The sequence below is a fragment of the Carlito syrichta genome, unplaced genomic scaffold (assembly GCF_000164805.1).
Source record: "Carlito syrichta isolate Samal-C Ts95f unplaced genomic scaffold, Tarsius_syrichta-2.0.1 Scaffold153566, whole genome shotgun sequence".
Taxonomy (NCBI): Eukaryota; Metazoa; Chordata; class Mammalia; order Primates; family Tarsiidae; genus Carlito; species Carlito syrichta.
Genome location: NW_007097662.1, coordinates 176,060 through 191,946, shown reverse-complemented (window position 1 = coordinate 191,946; position 15,887 = coordinate 176,060). Strand labels below are relative to the sequence as shown.

Below are 15,887 nucleotides of genomic sequence, written 5' to 3'. Positions count from 1 at the left end.
GAGTGGGAGTCTCACTCTGTCGCCCAGACGGAGTGCAGTGGCCGCTCCCAGCCACCACAGCCTCGACCTGCTGGGCTCTGGCGATCCTTCCGCCTCAGCCTTCCAAGTAGCTGGAACTACAGGCGCGCGCTACCACGCCCGGCTAATTTTTTGATTTATTGTAGAGATGAGGTCTCGCCTGCCTAGGCGGGTCTTGAACCCGCGGGCTCAGGCAATACACTCACCTCAGCCTCCCAAAGGACAAGCTGCTTTAAAATAAAAGGGTTTCTTAGTTAAAAAAAAGTTTGGGAAATGCCATAAGCTGTATTTCCCTCTTGGAAATTCCCAATATACATAGTATACATGATATTATAGTTTTATAAAGGAAATTTTAACTTCACTGAACCCATTTCCCAAAATCATTTGACCATGAAACCCACTGGCCCATTTAGCAGCTATTAACATTCCTTAGAACCAGTGTTCCATACACCATCCTTGCTGTATTGAACCATTTGTTTTTCCAGGTGACTATAGCAGATTTATTGTGGCTTCCTCCTGCACATACCTTCAACATGTCCCAAAGCCCAAATAGGAGGCTTGTGATCAGAGTCAGGGTGCCATTTTCCAGCACAGGTTCACTAGTTCCATGAGTAGAAAGCTTATTTTTATCACATCCTACTCTAACCAACCAAGTAAACAAAGATAACAGGACTTTTTCTTTACAGATATTAATAAAAGGGTTATGTTGTGGATAGGACAGCAGCAACTGGCACTACCACCCCAAGAAAAGACATCAGAACAAAATATGAAAACCAGAAAAACTCTAGTTCTCCTTATATTTACTCATTGCTGTTGTTTACTGACGAATACAATGAGAGATACCAGACTCCCAAGTTCCTAAATAGGTAATCTTGAAATCCAAACTTAGGCCGGGCACAGTGGCTCACACCTGTAATCCCAGCACTTTGGGAGGTGGAGGCGAGAGGACTGCCCGAGCTCACGGGTTCAAGACCAGCCTCGGCAGATAGGAGAGACCTCATCTCTACAGTAAATCAAAAAATTAGCTGGGCATGGTGGTGCACGCCTATAGTATCAGCTACTTGGAAGGCTGAGGTGGAAAGATCACCTGAGCCCAGTAGGTCGAGGCTGTGGTGGCCGTGAGTGTGCCACTGCACTCCAGCCTGGGTGTGACTGTAGGCATGAGCCACTGCTCCCAGCCAGGTACCATTTTTAATGGCCTATTTACCAGATACTGTGCTGGAACTTTACCTATATTAACTCACTTTCTCTTCACCATAATCCCAAACCTAAGGACAATTTTTACCAGTGTCAAGTCACTCTGACTGAGAAGGTGCAGCTAGGATTCTGGCCTTGCTCTCCCATGATGGTACACTGCCTTCTCTAACATGTGTATATTAGAAAAGAATAGAACATACTTGTTTCCAGCATCTTCTCCGCTGACCTGATTTCCATCAATAATTGTAAACGAACCAATACCTGGGAGACAAAACAGAGTCAGTCAAGAATATATATGTCCATGTCAAAACCGTAAATAAGTAAATTTAGAACACAACTACAAAACTATATTACCTGGTAGCACCAAGTTTTTAAGAATTTCAGTTCCTGTGGCTGTTGCATTTATTAGGCAAACATGAGCAGATTCTAAAGCTTCTTGCCCATGATCACCCCACAATCTACAAAACAAGACAGAAATTCATCATTTTAAAAACTTTTGCAAAAATAAAACTTTCTTATCTGAATAGTAATCTTTAAAATGCTCTTGCATAGAGTAACTGATGTGATAACTAAGGAAAACTTACAATGTAAGAATGGAACAGATGTTAGTACAAGAATTATATAGCAAAGCAACCTAAAACCCAGACAGGTTGACACCTTGCATGGTTAGGGGGTAAAGCGAGGAAGGCTCAAATCTGAACTAGAAACTTGGTCTTCAGTTTCTTGTCCATTACTCTTTTCAAAACAGGCAACTTTCGGATCAAGTCTTTAGATATACTTATTAACATTAAAGAAGAGTATTGGACTTGAAAGCTAATCTGTTCCCTATTTTATTTCTTAAATTATGTAGATACAGTGCATTTAAGATCTTGACATAACCTTATCATTGTGACATCTGCAAGAGTGAACAAAGGTTTACTAAGAAAGCAATTATCTGAAAAGCCTCACATCGACTTCTACAGGAGTGCCTTAAGATATAGTACCTCATGCACATTCTAATAGCATGATTAACAGAAGCATACATTAACAAACACAAAGATGTAATAAGAAATAGAAATGTACATTATAACCTGACTCACACCAGCATATCATTAACAGGGCCACTCAGAAAATCTACAAACTAACTAATCTTTTCTTATCAGTATAGGAAGTCCCCCAAATCATTAGAAAATTGCCATAGCCAGATAGGTATCAGCAGTCCAGAGGACTGACAGAAAGACTTTAATGTGCCTTCCCTGTCACCTGATCTAAAGCAGATTATCCCTTATTGTGTAACTGTATGTCCTCTAGCACATATGACAAGCAACTGCCTCATTTGTTTTTGTTTTAGACAGGGTCTCACTATGTTGCCCAGGCTGGTCTCAAATTCCTAGGCTCAAGTAGTCCTCCTGCCTCAGTTTCTCAAGTTGCCAGAACTACAGGCATGTGCCACACACCCAGCTTCATTTGGTTTTTTTTATTTGGTGGGCATCCATCTCTCCACTCCACTCTTAAGCTCCATAAGGACCCAGACCACCACACTATGTTCACCACTGGCGCTCCAAAGCCTGGCACAATGCCTTGCTCACGGCAGGTGATCACTGAACAGCTGTCAAATGAAGGAAGGAATAGCCTGGAAGAACCAGATGGACTGTAAACATCTGTTTTTTCCATGAAAGTAAGGCACAGAGAAGATACCCGACATATTTGGTTGATGAATGCTTGGATAGTGGAAGAGTAAACTTAATATTGGTGCCAGATGCAGTGGCTCACACCTATAATCCCAGCACTTTGGGAGGCCAAAGCGAGAGGATTGCCTGAGTTAGGGGTTTGAGACCAGCCTGGGAAACTTAGCGAGACCTCATCTCTACAATAAATCCAAAATACAGCCGGATGTGGTGGTGTGTGCCATGCCTGTAGTTCCAGCTACTTGAAAGGCTGAGGCGGAAGAATCACCTGAGTCCAGCACGTTGAGGCTATGGTGGCCGTGGGCGTGCCACTGCACTCCAGCCTGGGTGACACAGTGAGACTCCAATTCAAAAACAAACAAACAAAAAGAATACTGGCGCATCTTGAGCAAAGGGAGGTCGTATATACCTGCAGTCCCAGCTATTCAGGAGGCTGAGGCAGGAGTATCACTCAAGCCCAGGAGTTCGAGACTGTGGTGTACTATAATTGCACATGTGAAGAGCCACTGCACTCTAAACTGGATACCATAATAAGACTCCCATCTCAAAAATAATAATAATAATAATTAGGTAACATGTTTCAAGAAGAGGTCAAACAAATCAATTCTCTCTCTTGCTGGCCTAAGTAGAGCCCAGGACTTAATGACTTAATGACTGCTGCACTTTGATTCTTTTTTTTTTTTTTTGAGTCAGTGTCGCCCTGCTGGGCTCTGGCAATCCTTCCACCTCAGCCTTCCAAGTAGGTGGAACTACAGGTGCGCACTACCACACCTGACTAATTTTTTATTTATTGTAGCAATGAGGTCTCGCCAAGTTGCCCGGGGCTGGTCTTGAACCCACAGGCTCAGGTAATCCACTAGTCTCAGCCTCCCAAAGTGCTGGGATTACAGGCTGAGCCAGAGCCCGGCCTGTACTTTGCTTCTAACTGCTTTCCTCTGACATTTCAAAACCAAAAATGAGCTTTCACTATGAAAGGTAGTTTGGGCCATAAAGTTTGGAAAGGACTCAGCAAAACCCTCTTTTGTTACAACTGCTTAGTATCTCGTATCTTCTCAGTTCTGTGGAATATGGTTGTATCTGCATTCAAAAAATGCAAGAACTCCAAGAATTTACAAGAAAGCAAAAGTTGGTTTCAATGGCTTTGTCACCTTGTTTCTTTTTCTAGAAGCTTGGAAGCAGAATGATATGACTAACAGCTCTGAAAAAAAACAGAAGGGCCTGAGTTTACATCCTGGCTCAAAAATATGGGGGGCTCTAAGCAAGTAACCTAACTTCTTCAAGACTTAGTTTCCCCATCTGTAAAGAACAGGGAGCAGTTGCCTTCAAGGGTGTTTTCAGAATTGAGTGCCCAAAGCCCCTTATACAGCACTAAGCTGTTGGTGCAAATGCAAGTTCCTGACCTTAGGGACAAATAACTTCTCTTGTGTCAGAGGCTCCAGGAAGGTGGGAGGCTGAGCAGTTTTGCTAATCTCCACTGCCTCATCACATAGAAAGTGCTCAGGAATGGGGAGTGTAAGGAGAAAAGGCAAGGATGGAGAAGTAGCCAAGGACTAGACTGATGGGTCAGGCCTGCATTGTCCACTAAGGTAGCCTCTAGTCACATGTGGCTACTAAGCACTAGAAAGAAGCTAGTCTTAACTAAGATGTATTGTAAGTGTAAAATGCCATACTTCTAAGACAGTATTTTTTTTTGAGTTGGAGTCTCACTGTCTCCCAGGCTGAAGTGCAGTGGCACGCTCACGGCCACCACAGCCTCCACCACAGCCTCGACCTGCTGGGCTCAGGCGATCCTTCCACCTCAGCCTTCCAGTAGCTGGAACAACAGACACATGCCACCAAGCCCGGCTAATTTTTGTGATTTATTGTAGAGATGAGGTCTCACCAACTTGCCCAGGCTGGTTTTGAACCTCTGGGCTCAGGCAATCCTCTCACCTCAGCCTCCCAAAGTGCTGGAGTTACAGCATGAGCTACCGCGCCTGGCCAAAGACAGTATTTTTTAAAAATTAAAATATTTCACCTGTACGATGACCAGCTGTATGCCTAATCCTGAATTGTACCCCACATCTTTAAAATAAATTAAATAAATAATATTAAAATATTTCAGTAACTTCTTATACAGATTACGTGCTGAAATAGTAAATATTTGGGGACATACTGAGTTAAATAAGCTAATTTCACCTGGATTTTTTTTTTCACCTTTTTTAATGTGGCTACTAGAAAATTTATAATTACCTATGCGGTTCACATGAGACTAACAATATATGTCGATGGAACAGCGTTGGCTTAGACCAATGCCTAACACTCCTGCTCTCGGCAGAAGGATGGGGTGCCCCCGATCCCCCCAATCTGGAAAAAGGGGTGCCTGAGCGCAGCCGCCCTGGAGACCCTGTTGGCGCCGGGGAGCGCGTCCCTCGAACCGCACACCGCGAGGCGGGCGGGCCCGCTGCTCTGAGGAAGGGGGTCCCGGCCCTCGCGGCGCACCTCGGAGCCCGCGAAGGAGCCCAGCTCGTCGGCTTCCCGCGCCCCACACGGCCCGGCCCGGCCTGAAAGAAGGCCTGAGGGAGGCCCGATCAGCGCCGCCCGCGCGCTTAGACCCGGCCAGGACGCAGGGAAGGCCGCCGGCCCGTCCCGGCTCAGTGAGCCCCGGCTCACCTCAGCTGCCGGTCGTACTTCTGCTCCTTGAGCAGCTTCCCGGGCTGCGCCATGGCCGCACCCGCCCCGCAGAGAACAGCCGAGCCCCTACCGAGCGCCGCCAACCAGCTCCACACGCGCGCAGGCGCACTGAGCGTCCCTTAGGCGCCACCGCCTCCTGCGCACCGCCCGCAGGGGGCGCCGCCGCTGCACTGCGCACGCGTCACCGCTACGCCCGGGCGTACGCGGCTGCGGCCAGGATCCCGGCTGCAACGGGTGGTCCGGGTCGCTCTGTTGTCCCAGCTGCGCTAGCCTACCAGTTCGTACTTCCGTCAGTGCAGTAACTATGGGGGACTTGGGTTTGGAATCAAGCGTACTTGAATTTTAATCACTTACTGACTATGAGATCTGTTATTTACCTCTCAAATCAGTTTGTTCATCTGTGCAGTGGGGTTAAATGGGTCTCGGTCATAGGTATCTTTTAGCCTTAAATAAGATGTTGATTCGAGACCAGCCTGAGCAACTTGGTGAGACCTCGTCTCTGCAATAAATCACAAAAACCAGCCGGTCGTGGTGGCGTGCGTCTGCAGTTCCAGTTACTTGGAAGGCTGAGGCGGAAGGATCGCCTGAGTCCGCAGGTTGAGGCTGCGGCGACTGCATGCACTGAGCAGGCCACTGCCCTCCAGCCTGGACGACAAGAGTGAGACTCTAACTCAAAAAATAAATAAATAAATAGGATAAGATTTTGAATACACGGGACAAGACTCACACACAGAAAAATCTTGTTGAGGCCGGGCACGGTGGCTCACGCCTATAATCCCAGCACTTTGGGAGGCCAAGGTGAGAGGATTGCCTGAGCCCATGGGTTCGAGACCAGTCTGGGCAACTTGGCGAAACCTCATCTCTACAATAAATCAAAAAAAGTAGCTGGGAATGGTGGTGCGTGCCCGTAGTTCCATCTACTTGGAAGGCTGAGGTGGAAGGGTTGCCTGAGCCCAGCAGGTGGAGGCTGCAGTGGCCATGGGTGCTGTGAGCATGTCACTGCCCTCCAGCCTGGGCAACAGAGCGAGACTCGAACTCAAATAGTAATAATCTTGTTGAATAATAACTTTCATTACTATAATGATTGGTTTTCACCCGTTTCTTCAACCTCTCATGAAAAAACCCACAAGTCTATTTTGAACCACAAAGCTAGCTGCTCCTGGCTACAAGTGCAAAGACAAATAAGTCCAGGCCCCTGTGCTTGGAGAGTTCACAGTCTTGTAAGGGGAGAGGGACAGTAAACAAACACTTACCAGACATCATGGTCTGGGAAACAGAGCACTGAGGAGTGCACAGAGAAACCTCACCCACTCCTTCTCTCCAGGACTGTTTCATGTGGTGTGGGGATGGAAGGGTGTTTTGAGAATAAGGAACAACAAGTTCCATCTCTAGGAGACAGAGAAGGCATAGCAGGCTGTAGGTGTCAGAGTAAGTTTGGTCAGGTGAAGGACAGGATGGTCAGAGGAAGTTTGAGAGACAGCAGGGGCCAGGTTGTGAGGACTGTGAACACAGAAGCAAAGAGGAAAGCCCTCTACTTCTGAAAAAGAGCTGTTTTTCAGGAAAAGAATGGCTATCCTAAGGGGGTGGGTGCCAAAGAGGTAGTTTACCATAAGAGGAAGAGGGATAAGAGGGCTGGAGACCAGGTGACCAGCTGGGAGGGAGATGAGGATTCCTTCCCCTCTATCTCCCAAGCCCAACAGGCACCAGCAGGTTAATAATTGCCTGAAATAAGGTGAAAATGAGCACTGATCCTCATGCTCAATCCCCTAGGATGGGGACAAGGGAGGGGGCAGTTTTATGGTAATGATACGATGATGATGGATTGCAATTTCCCAGGACTAGGGTGGGAACACAGTTGCCCATGCCTTCCCTGGTTCTTTCCAGCTCCCATGGAACACAGCTGTTGGGAAACAGAGACATGAGGTTTTCCCAGCTCGTCATGTGTTTATTCTGTCACATTTCCTTCTCCAACTGGACAGGTAAAATATAAGAGATAATAAAATACACCTAGGGAATGTAGGAAGGTCAAAAGTTGCAGGTGAGAGTTCATTGTTTAGCCTCTCATGCTCACTGCCATCATGAACTGCCTGAAGGTAACATGCAAATTTGGTAGGGGGTGAGTCATACTACCTGTGAAGTCAATGATTTTGAAAAGGTTCATGTTGATGTCTATTTAAAAAATGCCTCGGTATATTAATTTTCTAGGACTGCTGTAACAAAGAACCACAAACTAGGTAACTTAAAACTAGAAAAATGTATTGTCTCATCATTCTGGAGGCTGGATGTTTGAAATCAAGGTGTGGGCAGGATGATGCTCCTTTTGAAACCTGTATGGGAGAATCTTTCCTTGTCTCTTTCTAGTTTTGGGGGGTTTACCGCAATCTTTGGCTAGCAGCTGCAGTACTTCAATGTCTGCCTTCATCGTCACATGGCATTCTTTGCTATTGTCTCTGTGTCTCTTAAGGACACAGCCAGGGCTCATTGGATCAGGGCTCACCCTAATGACCTCATCGTAATGTGATTACACCTGCAAAGTCCCTATTTCTAAATAAGATCACATTCACAGGTATTGGGAGGCTGGAACTTCGACGACTCCTATGGGGGATATAATTCAACTCATAAAACCGTGTAAAGGTGCCTGTGTTTGGAGCCATGGAAGCTGATTAGACCACAACCCATCCCTTCAAGGAACTTAGGGCCCACTGGTGGTTTTTCCTATCTTGGAGGGCAGAAAATCAGAAGTGATCAGACCAGGAAGCCATCGCCTAATTATTTAGAGCATTGGTTTTCTTTTCTTTTCTTTTTTTTCTGAGTTGGAGTCTCACTTCTTGGCCCAGGCTGGAGTGCAGTGGCACGCATGCTCACGGCCACCCCAGCGTCGACCTGCTGGGCTCCAGCGATCCTTCTACCTCAGCCTTCCTAGTAGCTGGAACTACAGATGTGTGCTACCATGCCCGGCTATTTTTAATTTTATTGTAGAGACGAGGTCTCACCAAGTTGCCCAGGCTGGTCTCGAATCCGCGGGCTCAGGCAATCCACTTGCCTCGGCCTCCCAAAGTGCTGGGATTACAGGCTGAGCCGCCAAGCCCAGCCGACCGTTGGTTTTCAAACTGTGGTCTGCACCAGCAGTATCAACATCACTTGGAAACTTGTTAGAAATGAAAATTCTTGGGCCCTATCCCAGAGATGCTGAATCAGAAGCTCTAGAATAAGGCCCAGGAAATGTTTAACAAGCCATCCGGGTGGTTCTGATCTGTGCTCAGGTTTGAGAACCACTGACCTAGGCCAATCTCCAACTGAGCAGGTAAGAAAACTGAGGCCCCTAACCACAATCCTATTTTGATTTACTGAGCACTTACTCTAAATCAGGCAGGCCCTTGACATGCCTCACCTCTTGTGATCACACCTACCCAGTGCAATAAATATTGCTGCTAGCCTCATTTTACAGAGCAGAGGCTTGGAGAGGAGAATGAAATACCAAAAATTAAAAGATGATGCAGGGTTAGAAACAAATATCCCAACAGATCTGGCCAGACCCCAACCCAGGTCTGTTATTTTATCCCTCCCAGTTGGTCTCAGTCAGCGCAGACTGGACCTTTGGGCTCCCAGGAAGTTTGGGACTAGCTCTGTCTGGCAGAGATTATAGTCTGTGGAAGACCAGCCACAAAGAATGAGTCACAGCCCAGGACACCTTCCCAGGCCTCAGCCACCTGCTCTCCCTGCCTGCCCTTGCCCATCCTATCCCTTCTCACCCTGGTGCTCATTGGTTGACCTCTTGCCTCTCTCCCCAACCCATAAGCTTCCTGAGGCAGCTGTGAGTCTATAATGTTCATAATTGTACCACCCATGCCTGGCCCAACATGTGACATGAAATAATAAATTTCTGACTGTCTACATCTTAGATATATACATCACTAGCAATGTATATATCATCTGGTTTAGTATTTCTACTACTAGCAATTTATCCCAAGGAAAACATCAAACATGCATAAAGATGTATAAGTAAGGATGTTCACTGCAGTGATATTTATAATAGTGAAAACTAGAAATAACACATCCACTAGAGCAGTGTGCATATATTAAGTGTCAAGTTCTCCAAGACTAACCAAGCAAGGAAATTGTTTATCATAAGGCATTAGGTGAGAACTGTTCACGAGGTTATGTGAGGGGAGACCTAAAAAAACCCAGAATTATTTTTTGGAAGGTGGGCCCCTTGGAATACAGGACTCCCCCACTAGGTAAGTGTTCTAGGAATCCATTAGCATCAGTATACCAGCTAGCATTGTTGTGAGAGGCTTTGGTGAATTTTTTTTTTTTTTTTTTTTTTTTTTGGAGATTCTTTCAATGCATTTGCCCATGTCATGACTGGTGATTATGAGTGTGCCTGCTCACACTGCATTGAGTGTTCAGTTGTTTTGACCAAAAACTGCATGACTCTGGTGCCCTATCCTCCCTATTCGCCCAATCTCACCCCAGTGACTTTTTTGTTTTGTTTTGTTTTGTTTCCCCAGATGAAAAAAGTCCTCAAAGGGAAACATTTTGCCTATGTGGAACAGGTGAAACAAAAAAATGGCAGAAGCACTAAAAGACATCAAAATTTATGAGTTAAAAAACTGTTTTGAGCAGTGGAAAACGATCTCAATGGGTGTATTGCATCAAATGGAGAGTACTTTAAAGGTGACTGAAATTAAAACATGTAACAATAAGTACAAAATTTTTTATAAATAAATTCTGGGTTTTTTTGGGAAATCCCCCTCCCATACTATGATACTGATTTTTTTCTTTTCTTTTCTTTTCCCTTTTAAAATGGTGTCTCCCTGTGTTGTTCAGACTGGAGAAGTGTTGTTCACACTACACTTAGTGGCTATTCATGGGCATGATCATAGTGTACTATAGCCTTGAACTCCTGGCCTCAAGCAATCCCTCCACCTCAGTCACCCGAATAGCTGGGACTACAAGTGCATGCTACTGTGTCCAGAATAGCTGGGACTATAGTGCATGCTGAATAGCTGGGACTATAAGTGCATGCTATTGTTTTTTAAGTAGTACCAATACATACAGGTTGAGCATCCCCAATCTAAAAGTCCAAAATTCAAAATGCTCCAGAATCTAAAACTTTTTGAGCACCAAGATGTCATAATGGTAGCTAAAGTAGAAATCCTTTGCTTTGCTTTCTGGTGGTTCAATATACAAATACTTTGTTTCATGCATAAAATTATTTTTTTCAAGTTTCTACATACAGTGTTAAATAATTATTTAGGATATTATATAACATTACCTCCAGGTTATGTGTATAAGGTGTATCTAAGACATAAATGAGGCTGGGCATGGTGACTCATGCCTATAATCCCAGCACTTTGGGAAACCAAGGCAGGACAATTGCTTGAACCCAGGAGTTTGAGACCAGCCTTCGCAACATAGCAAGACCCCATCTCTACAAAAAAAAAAAATTTAAAAATTAGCCAGGTGTGGTGGCACACACCTGTAGTACCAGCTACTCGGGAGGCTGAGGTGGAAGAATCACCTGAGCCCAGGAGTTCAAGGCTGTAGTGAGCCGTGATTGTGCCACTGCACTCCAGCCTGGGTGACAGAGTGAGACCCTGACTCAAAAAATAAAGACATTTAATAATGTGTAAAGAGCAGGTTAAGAATTTTTTAAAGACATAAATGAATTTCCTGTTTAGATTTGGGTCTCATCCCCAAGATACTTCTGCAAATATTCCAAAATCTGAAACACTCTAATCCCAAAGAATTTCAGTTAAGAGATATCAACCTGTATCAGAAAAGCCTGACACGGCTGAGGGCAGTGGCTCACACCTGTAATCCCAGCACTTTGGGAGACTGAAGCAAGGAAATCACGTGAGGTTGGGATTTTAAGACCAGCCTGAGCGATATGACAAGACCCTGTCTCTACAAAAGCAAATCAATAGAAATTTAAAAACAAGAAACAGATGAGGCCGGGTGCAGTGTCTCACACCTATAATCCCAGCACTTTGGGATGCCAAGGTGAGAGGATTGCCTGAGCCTATAGGTTCAAGATCAGCCTGGGCAATTTGACGAGAACTCATCTCTACAATAAATCAAAAAATTAGCCAGGCTTGGTAGCACATGCCTGTAGTTCCAGCTACTTGGAAGGCTGAGGTGGAAGGATCCCCTGAACCTAACAGATCAAGGCTGCAGTGGCCGGGAGCATGCCACTGCCCTCCAGTCTGGGTGGCAGAGTAAGACTCCAACTCAAAAAAAAAGAAAGAAATGTCCACTAAAATGTTAATAATGGTGATCCTTGGGTAGTTATGTGGCCAGTGACTTTAATTTTCTTCTATATGCTTTTCTGATTCTTCCAAATTTTCTACAATGAATAGTTGTCACTACTATAATCGAAAAAGTAGGCCGGGCTCGGCGGCTCAGTCTGTAATCCCAGCGCTTTGGGAGGCTGAGGTGAGTGGATTGCCTGAGCCCATGGGTTCGAAACCCGCCTGCGCAACTTGGCAAGACCTCATCTCTACAATAAATCAAAAAATTAGCCAGGCATGGTGCACGCACCTGTAGTTTCAGCTACTTTGAAGGCTGAGGTGGAAAGATTGCCGGAGCCCAGCAAGTTGAGGCTGCAGCGGCCGGGAGCGGCCACTGCACTCCAGTCTGAATGACAGAGTGAGACTCCAACTCAAAAAAAAGAAGAAGAAGAAGAAGAAGAAGGAAAAGGGGAACAAGCATAAGTCCTAGGGTACCCAGCATCCTTGGCACCAGGAATCTCACATTCATCCCCTTATCGAATCATCTTATTAGCCCATTACACTCGTTATTTCTACCTTATAGATTAAAAGAAAATAATTCAGACTCAGAGAAGTGAAGCAAACTGCCCCAGGTCACTCAGCCAGTGATGCAGGGAGCCATTCCAGGTCTATCTGAGTCTGCAGCACAGGCTCATTCTATCCCACTGCAAGTACACATATAAAGGCATACATGGAGTGGAAATCCTACAAGGAATAGGGCCTCTAGCCTGGCTCACTGACCCTGTACAAAAGGTACAGTGAGAAGGAGGCATGCTTTGCAAGCTCCATAGACCCTCCTGCCCTTGGCCTTCATCATAGTCCCCACATCCCCCACCTCTCCTTCCCTGATAAATAGTGAAAAGCAGGAGTCACTGATGCCAACGAGGCCAAAAAGGGAACTCTCAAGCAGGGAAATCAATTCAGCTTTAAAGACAGCATGTAATGGAGTCAGGAGATGCCTGGATGAGGGCACAGGCTCCCAAAAGTTGACCTGAGTAGGTTGCTTGGGCAACTGGGGCTTCACCTGAGGATAGTCCATTGGTTCCTCTCACCTGCCTGAGTTCTCAGTACCCAGAGAAAATTGCTGAAGACAGACTGCAGGAAAAATAAAATTGGATCAACTTTTAATTGGTTGTTAAAGAGTACTTTAATTTGTTCAAAAGGTACAAAGGAAAAGCAGTAAAAAGTGTCCTTCCCACCCCTATTCTGCACTCTCCTCCACCCTTCCGGTGTCCTTCCCTGATGCAAATACTCTCCCTAGCTTCTCTTAAGTCCTTTGAGAGAAGGTGCGCATACATACGCAAATGAGAGTCAAATTTAAAATCCACTTCTTCCCCTTCCAGTAATTGCAATGTCCAGTGAGGGACTCCAGGAACCCTGGGTTTTCATCCTTGATCAGTCACTCACTGTGTAGTCTTGAGCCCATTCACTCGGCCTTTCTGAGCCTTGCTTCTCTCATCTGTAAAATGAGATTAAAAATTTCTTCAGAGTTGCTATGTGGATGAAACTGGATGCAAAATTATATGAAGAATTCCACTGTATTTTTTTTTTTAAACTTTTGTAGTCAGGGTCTCACTCTGTTGCCGAGTTGGAATGCAGTGGGTTCCTGGGCTCAGGTAATCAGGCTCCTGAGTAACTGGGATTACAGGCACACACTACCACACCTGGCTAATTTTTTAAATTTTTTGTGGAGACGAGGTCTAGTATCAAACTCCTGGGCTCAAGCAATCATCCCACCTTGGCCTCCCAAACTGCTGGGATTACAGGCATGAGCCACCACACCAGCCCAATTGCATTTTTAAGTAGTATAAATAAGTATGGATAAGGGCTGAGTCACTGTGAGGAGGAAGTGGGTCAGTGGATCCTAAGGGTATCACAGCTACCCCAGGAGAAAGTGTGGTGGTCTTCTCTGGGAGACAGAGGCTACAGGCCTCATCTGCAAGCATGCCTTTTTTCTTCTACATCTGCAGGTTACATATCTGGCTTGGAGATCTGGGTCCCTGATGATGTTAGATTCTCTGTCATATGCTGGTCTTCGGGGCTGCCCCCTGCATCTCTGTCATGAGTTACTCTCCCACTCTAAGGTCAGTTTTATATTAAGGGCCTCTTCCCACTCCTAGGTCAGAGAGGGGCAGCTTCGCAGGGCTGGGCAGTCAATGACGTTGGTCTAGACCAGGGGTCCCCCTGGGCTGCAGAACGGTACCAGTCCATGGCTTGTTAGGAACTGTGCTGTACAGCAGGAGGTGAATGGTGGGGAGTGGAGCTCGTCTCCTGTCAGATCAGCTCTCATAGGAGCGTAAACCCTACTGTAAACTGTGCATGCGAGGGATCTAGGTTGCATGCTCCTTATGAGAATCTGATGCCTGATGATCCCTACCCCGCCCCCACCCCACCCCTGTCTGTGGAAAAATTGTCTTCCAGGAAACCAATCCCTGATGCTAAAAAGGTTGGGGACTGCTGGTCTAGGCAACCAGTTGTCAATTAATCTCTACAACTCTATCTAGGATCTGGGGTTCAGGTTCTGGGAGAGGGAAATCAAGACAGACCCAGGTATAGGGGAGCCAGGCAGGCAAAATTCCTTAACAAATTCCTTAACAAATACCAAGAAGAGCAGGGCTTGAAATAGCATCCCTGGTCAAGGTCTGACCAGCCAATAGTCTACAAATGGCTCTTCACCTCCTGTCGTGTACAAGACCCTGGGTGGGACCATTTGTCTGTCCTTCCATCCACCCATCTGTTTGTCTTTCCAAAACTGCCTGCTGAGGCCTAGCCAGAGACAAGCCCTATCCTTGGCACAAGTCCACATTGCAAGATGAATCAGATTGGGCCGGCTGGAGCCAGTGGGTGGAAGACAGAGGACGTACCAGGTGGAGGGCACTGCAAGGACCAGAGCTTGTGGGTGGGAAAATGTTAGGCCAAGGCAAGCAATGAGGTTGAGTGCAGGGTGAGCAGCCTGAGCAAAGCTAGGAGAGCAGGGACAAACAATAGGCTGTAGAGGGACAGGCAGAGTCCCTGAAAGAAGGAGGAAGCAGGGAGGTGGGAGTCAGGGCCTCAGACTTGGTTCCATGGGGAGGTCAGCTGGTGTCTGTGGGTCTGTCCGTCCTCATAACCCATTGGTTCATGCCACTCCTCCCCACTCTCCCTTTGGGGCTCTGGTTCCACCCAGGCCAAGGGTTTGGATTGCTAATCCTGTCCCCACATCTATCCTAGGGCTCCCCGACTGACCCCCATACCCACAGCACCGCCTTGCCACGGCACCGCCTTACCAGGGCAAAGTGGCAAAGACCACAGTGTCTAGAGGGAGACAAACTGGAAATGAATCCCTCAGTCCTTGGCTAGACGACCTTGAGCAAGTCACTTCACCTCTCTGGGCCTCGGTCCCCTACTCTGTCAAGTAGGCTAATAGAAGCACTCAGAGTTGCAGGGTAGCTGATGGAGCATACCCGGGAAAGCCAAGACTTGGCCAGCTCCTGCAACAGCTCTAGCAAACATCTGGAAACTCAATGGTCAGGGCACATTGCAGTCTAAAGGGGACTTTCCAAACCCAGGGGACCCAGGGCCCAGAGCTCAGATCCCTGGTGGTGGCATTGACAGGTCAAGGGCAAGCCTGGGGAGGGAATGCGATGCGGAGACCACGCAACCCCTCAGCATGAGGGGCTCTCTCCTGTCCCAGAGTCCATACCCGCGCTGATGAGGAGGAGGACCGGGGAGGAGGTAAAAGACAGGTTCGCCTCTTCCTAGCCCCTGTCTCTACACCCCCATCTGTATTCGGGGCTCCGGGGGCCCGCTGGCAGGCGAGGGCGGGGCAGGGCCGGCCTCTCTGGCCCTGCTGGGGGGTGGGGGGCGGGTCCCCCGCGAACTGCTCCTCCTGCCTGCAGCTGCTTTAAGAGGCTGCTCCGCGGCAGCGAGCGGGCCGGAGCCGCAGCCTTAAGGAGCGGACCGAGCCGACCGGACAGGTGCACGGCTGCGGGGACTGCACCGGCATGACCGGCCACCACGGCTGGGGCTATGGCCAGGACGACGGTAGGCGCAGACCCCGCCGGCCGGGCCCCAGACCCGA

General features: G+C 47.1%; 2 protein-coding genes across 7 annotated transcripts in view; one reads left to right on the top strand and one right to left on the bottom strand.

Annotated features, from left to right (window-relative positions):
- Positions 1-15,887, bottom strand: part of NAE1 (NEDD8 activating enzyme E1 subunit 1) — a 40,781-nt gene that overhangs the window by 24,576 nt on the left and 318 nt on the right. For 2 of the 6 annotated variants that reach the window (XM_008050645.2, XM_008050646.2), the window contains exons 1-3: positions 5,535-5,688; positions 1,570-1,673; positions 1,416-1,476 (exon numbers count right to left, since the gene is read on the bottom strand). In XM_008050645.2, the coding sequence (XP_008048836.1) occupies positions 1,416-1,476; positions 1,570-1,673; positions 5,535-5,587 (218 nt within the window). In that variant the 5' untranslated portion in view covers positions 5,588-5,688. Of the gene's footprint in view, positions 1-1,415; positions 1,479-1,562; positions 1,674-5,534; positions 5,689-15,887 lie in introns of those variants that run through there. The other 4 variants (XM_021708892.1, XM_008050647.1, XM_008050648.1 and 1 more) reach the window with 4 other exon arrangements.
- The window catches only part of CA7 (carbonic anhydrase 7), a 9,222-nt gene continuing 9,039 nt past the window's right edge, over positions 15,705-15,887 (top strand). Inside the window, exon 1 of the mRNA XM_008050649.2 lies at positions 15,705-15,850. Within this exon, the coding sequence (XP_008048840.1) occupies positions 15,811-15,850 (40 nt within the window). The 5' untranslated portion in view covers positions 15,705-15,810. The remainder of the gene's footprint in view (positions 15,851-15,887) is intronic.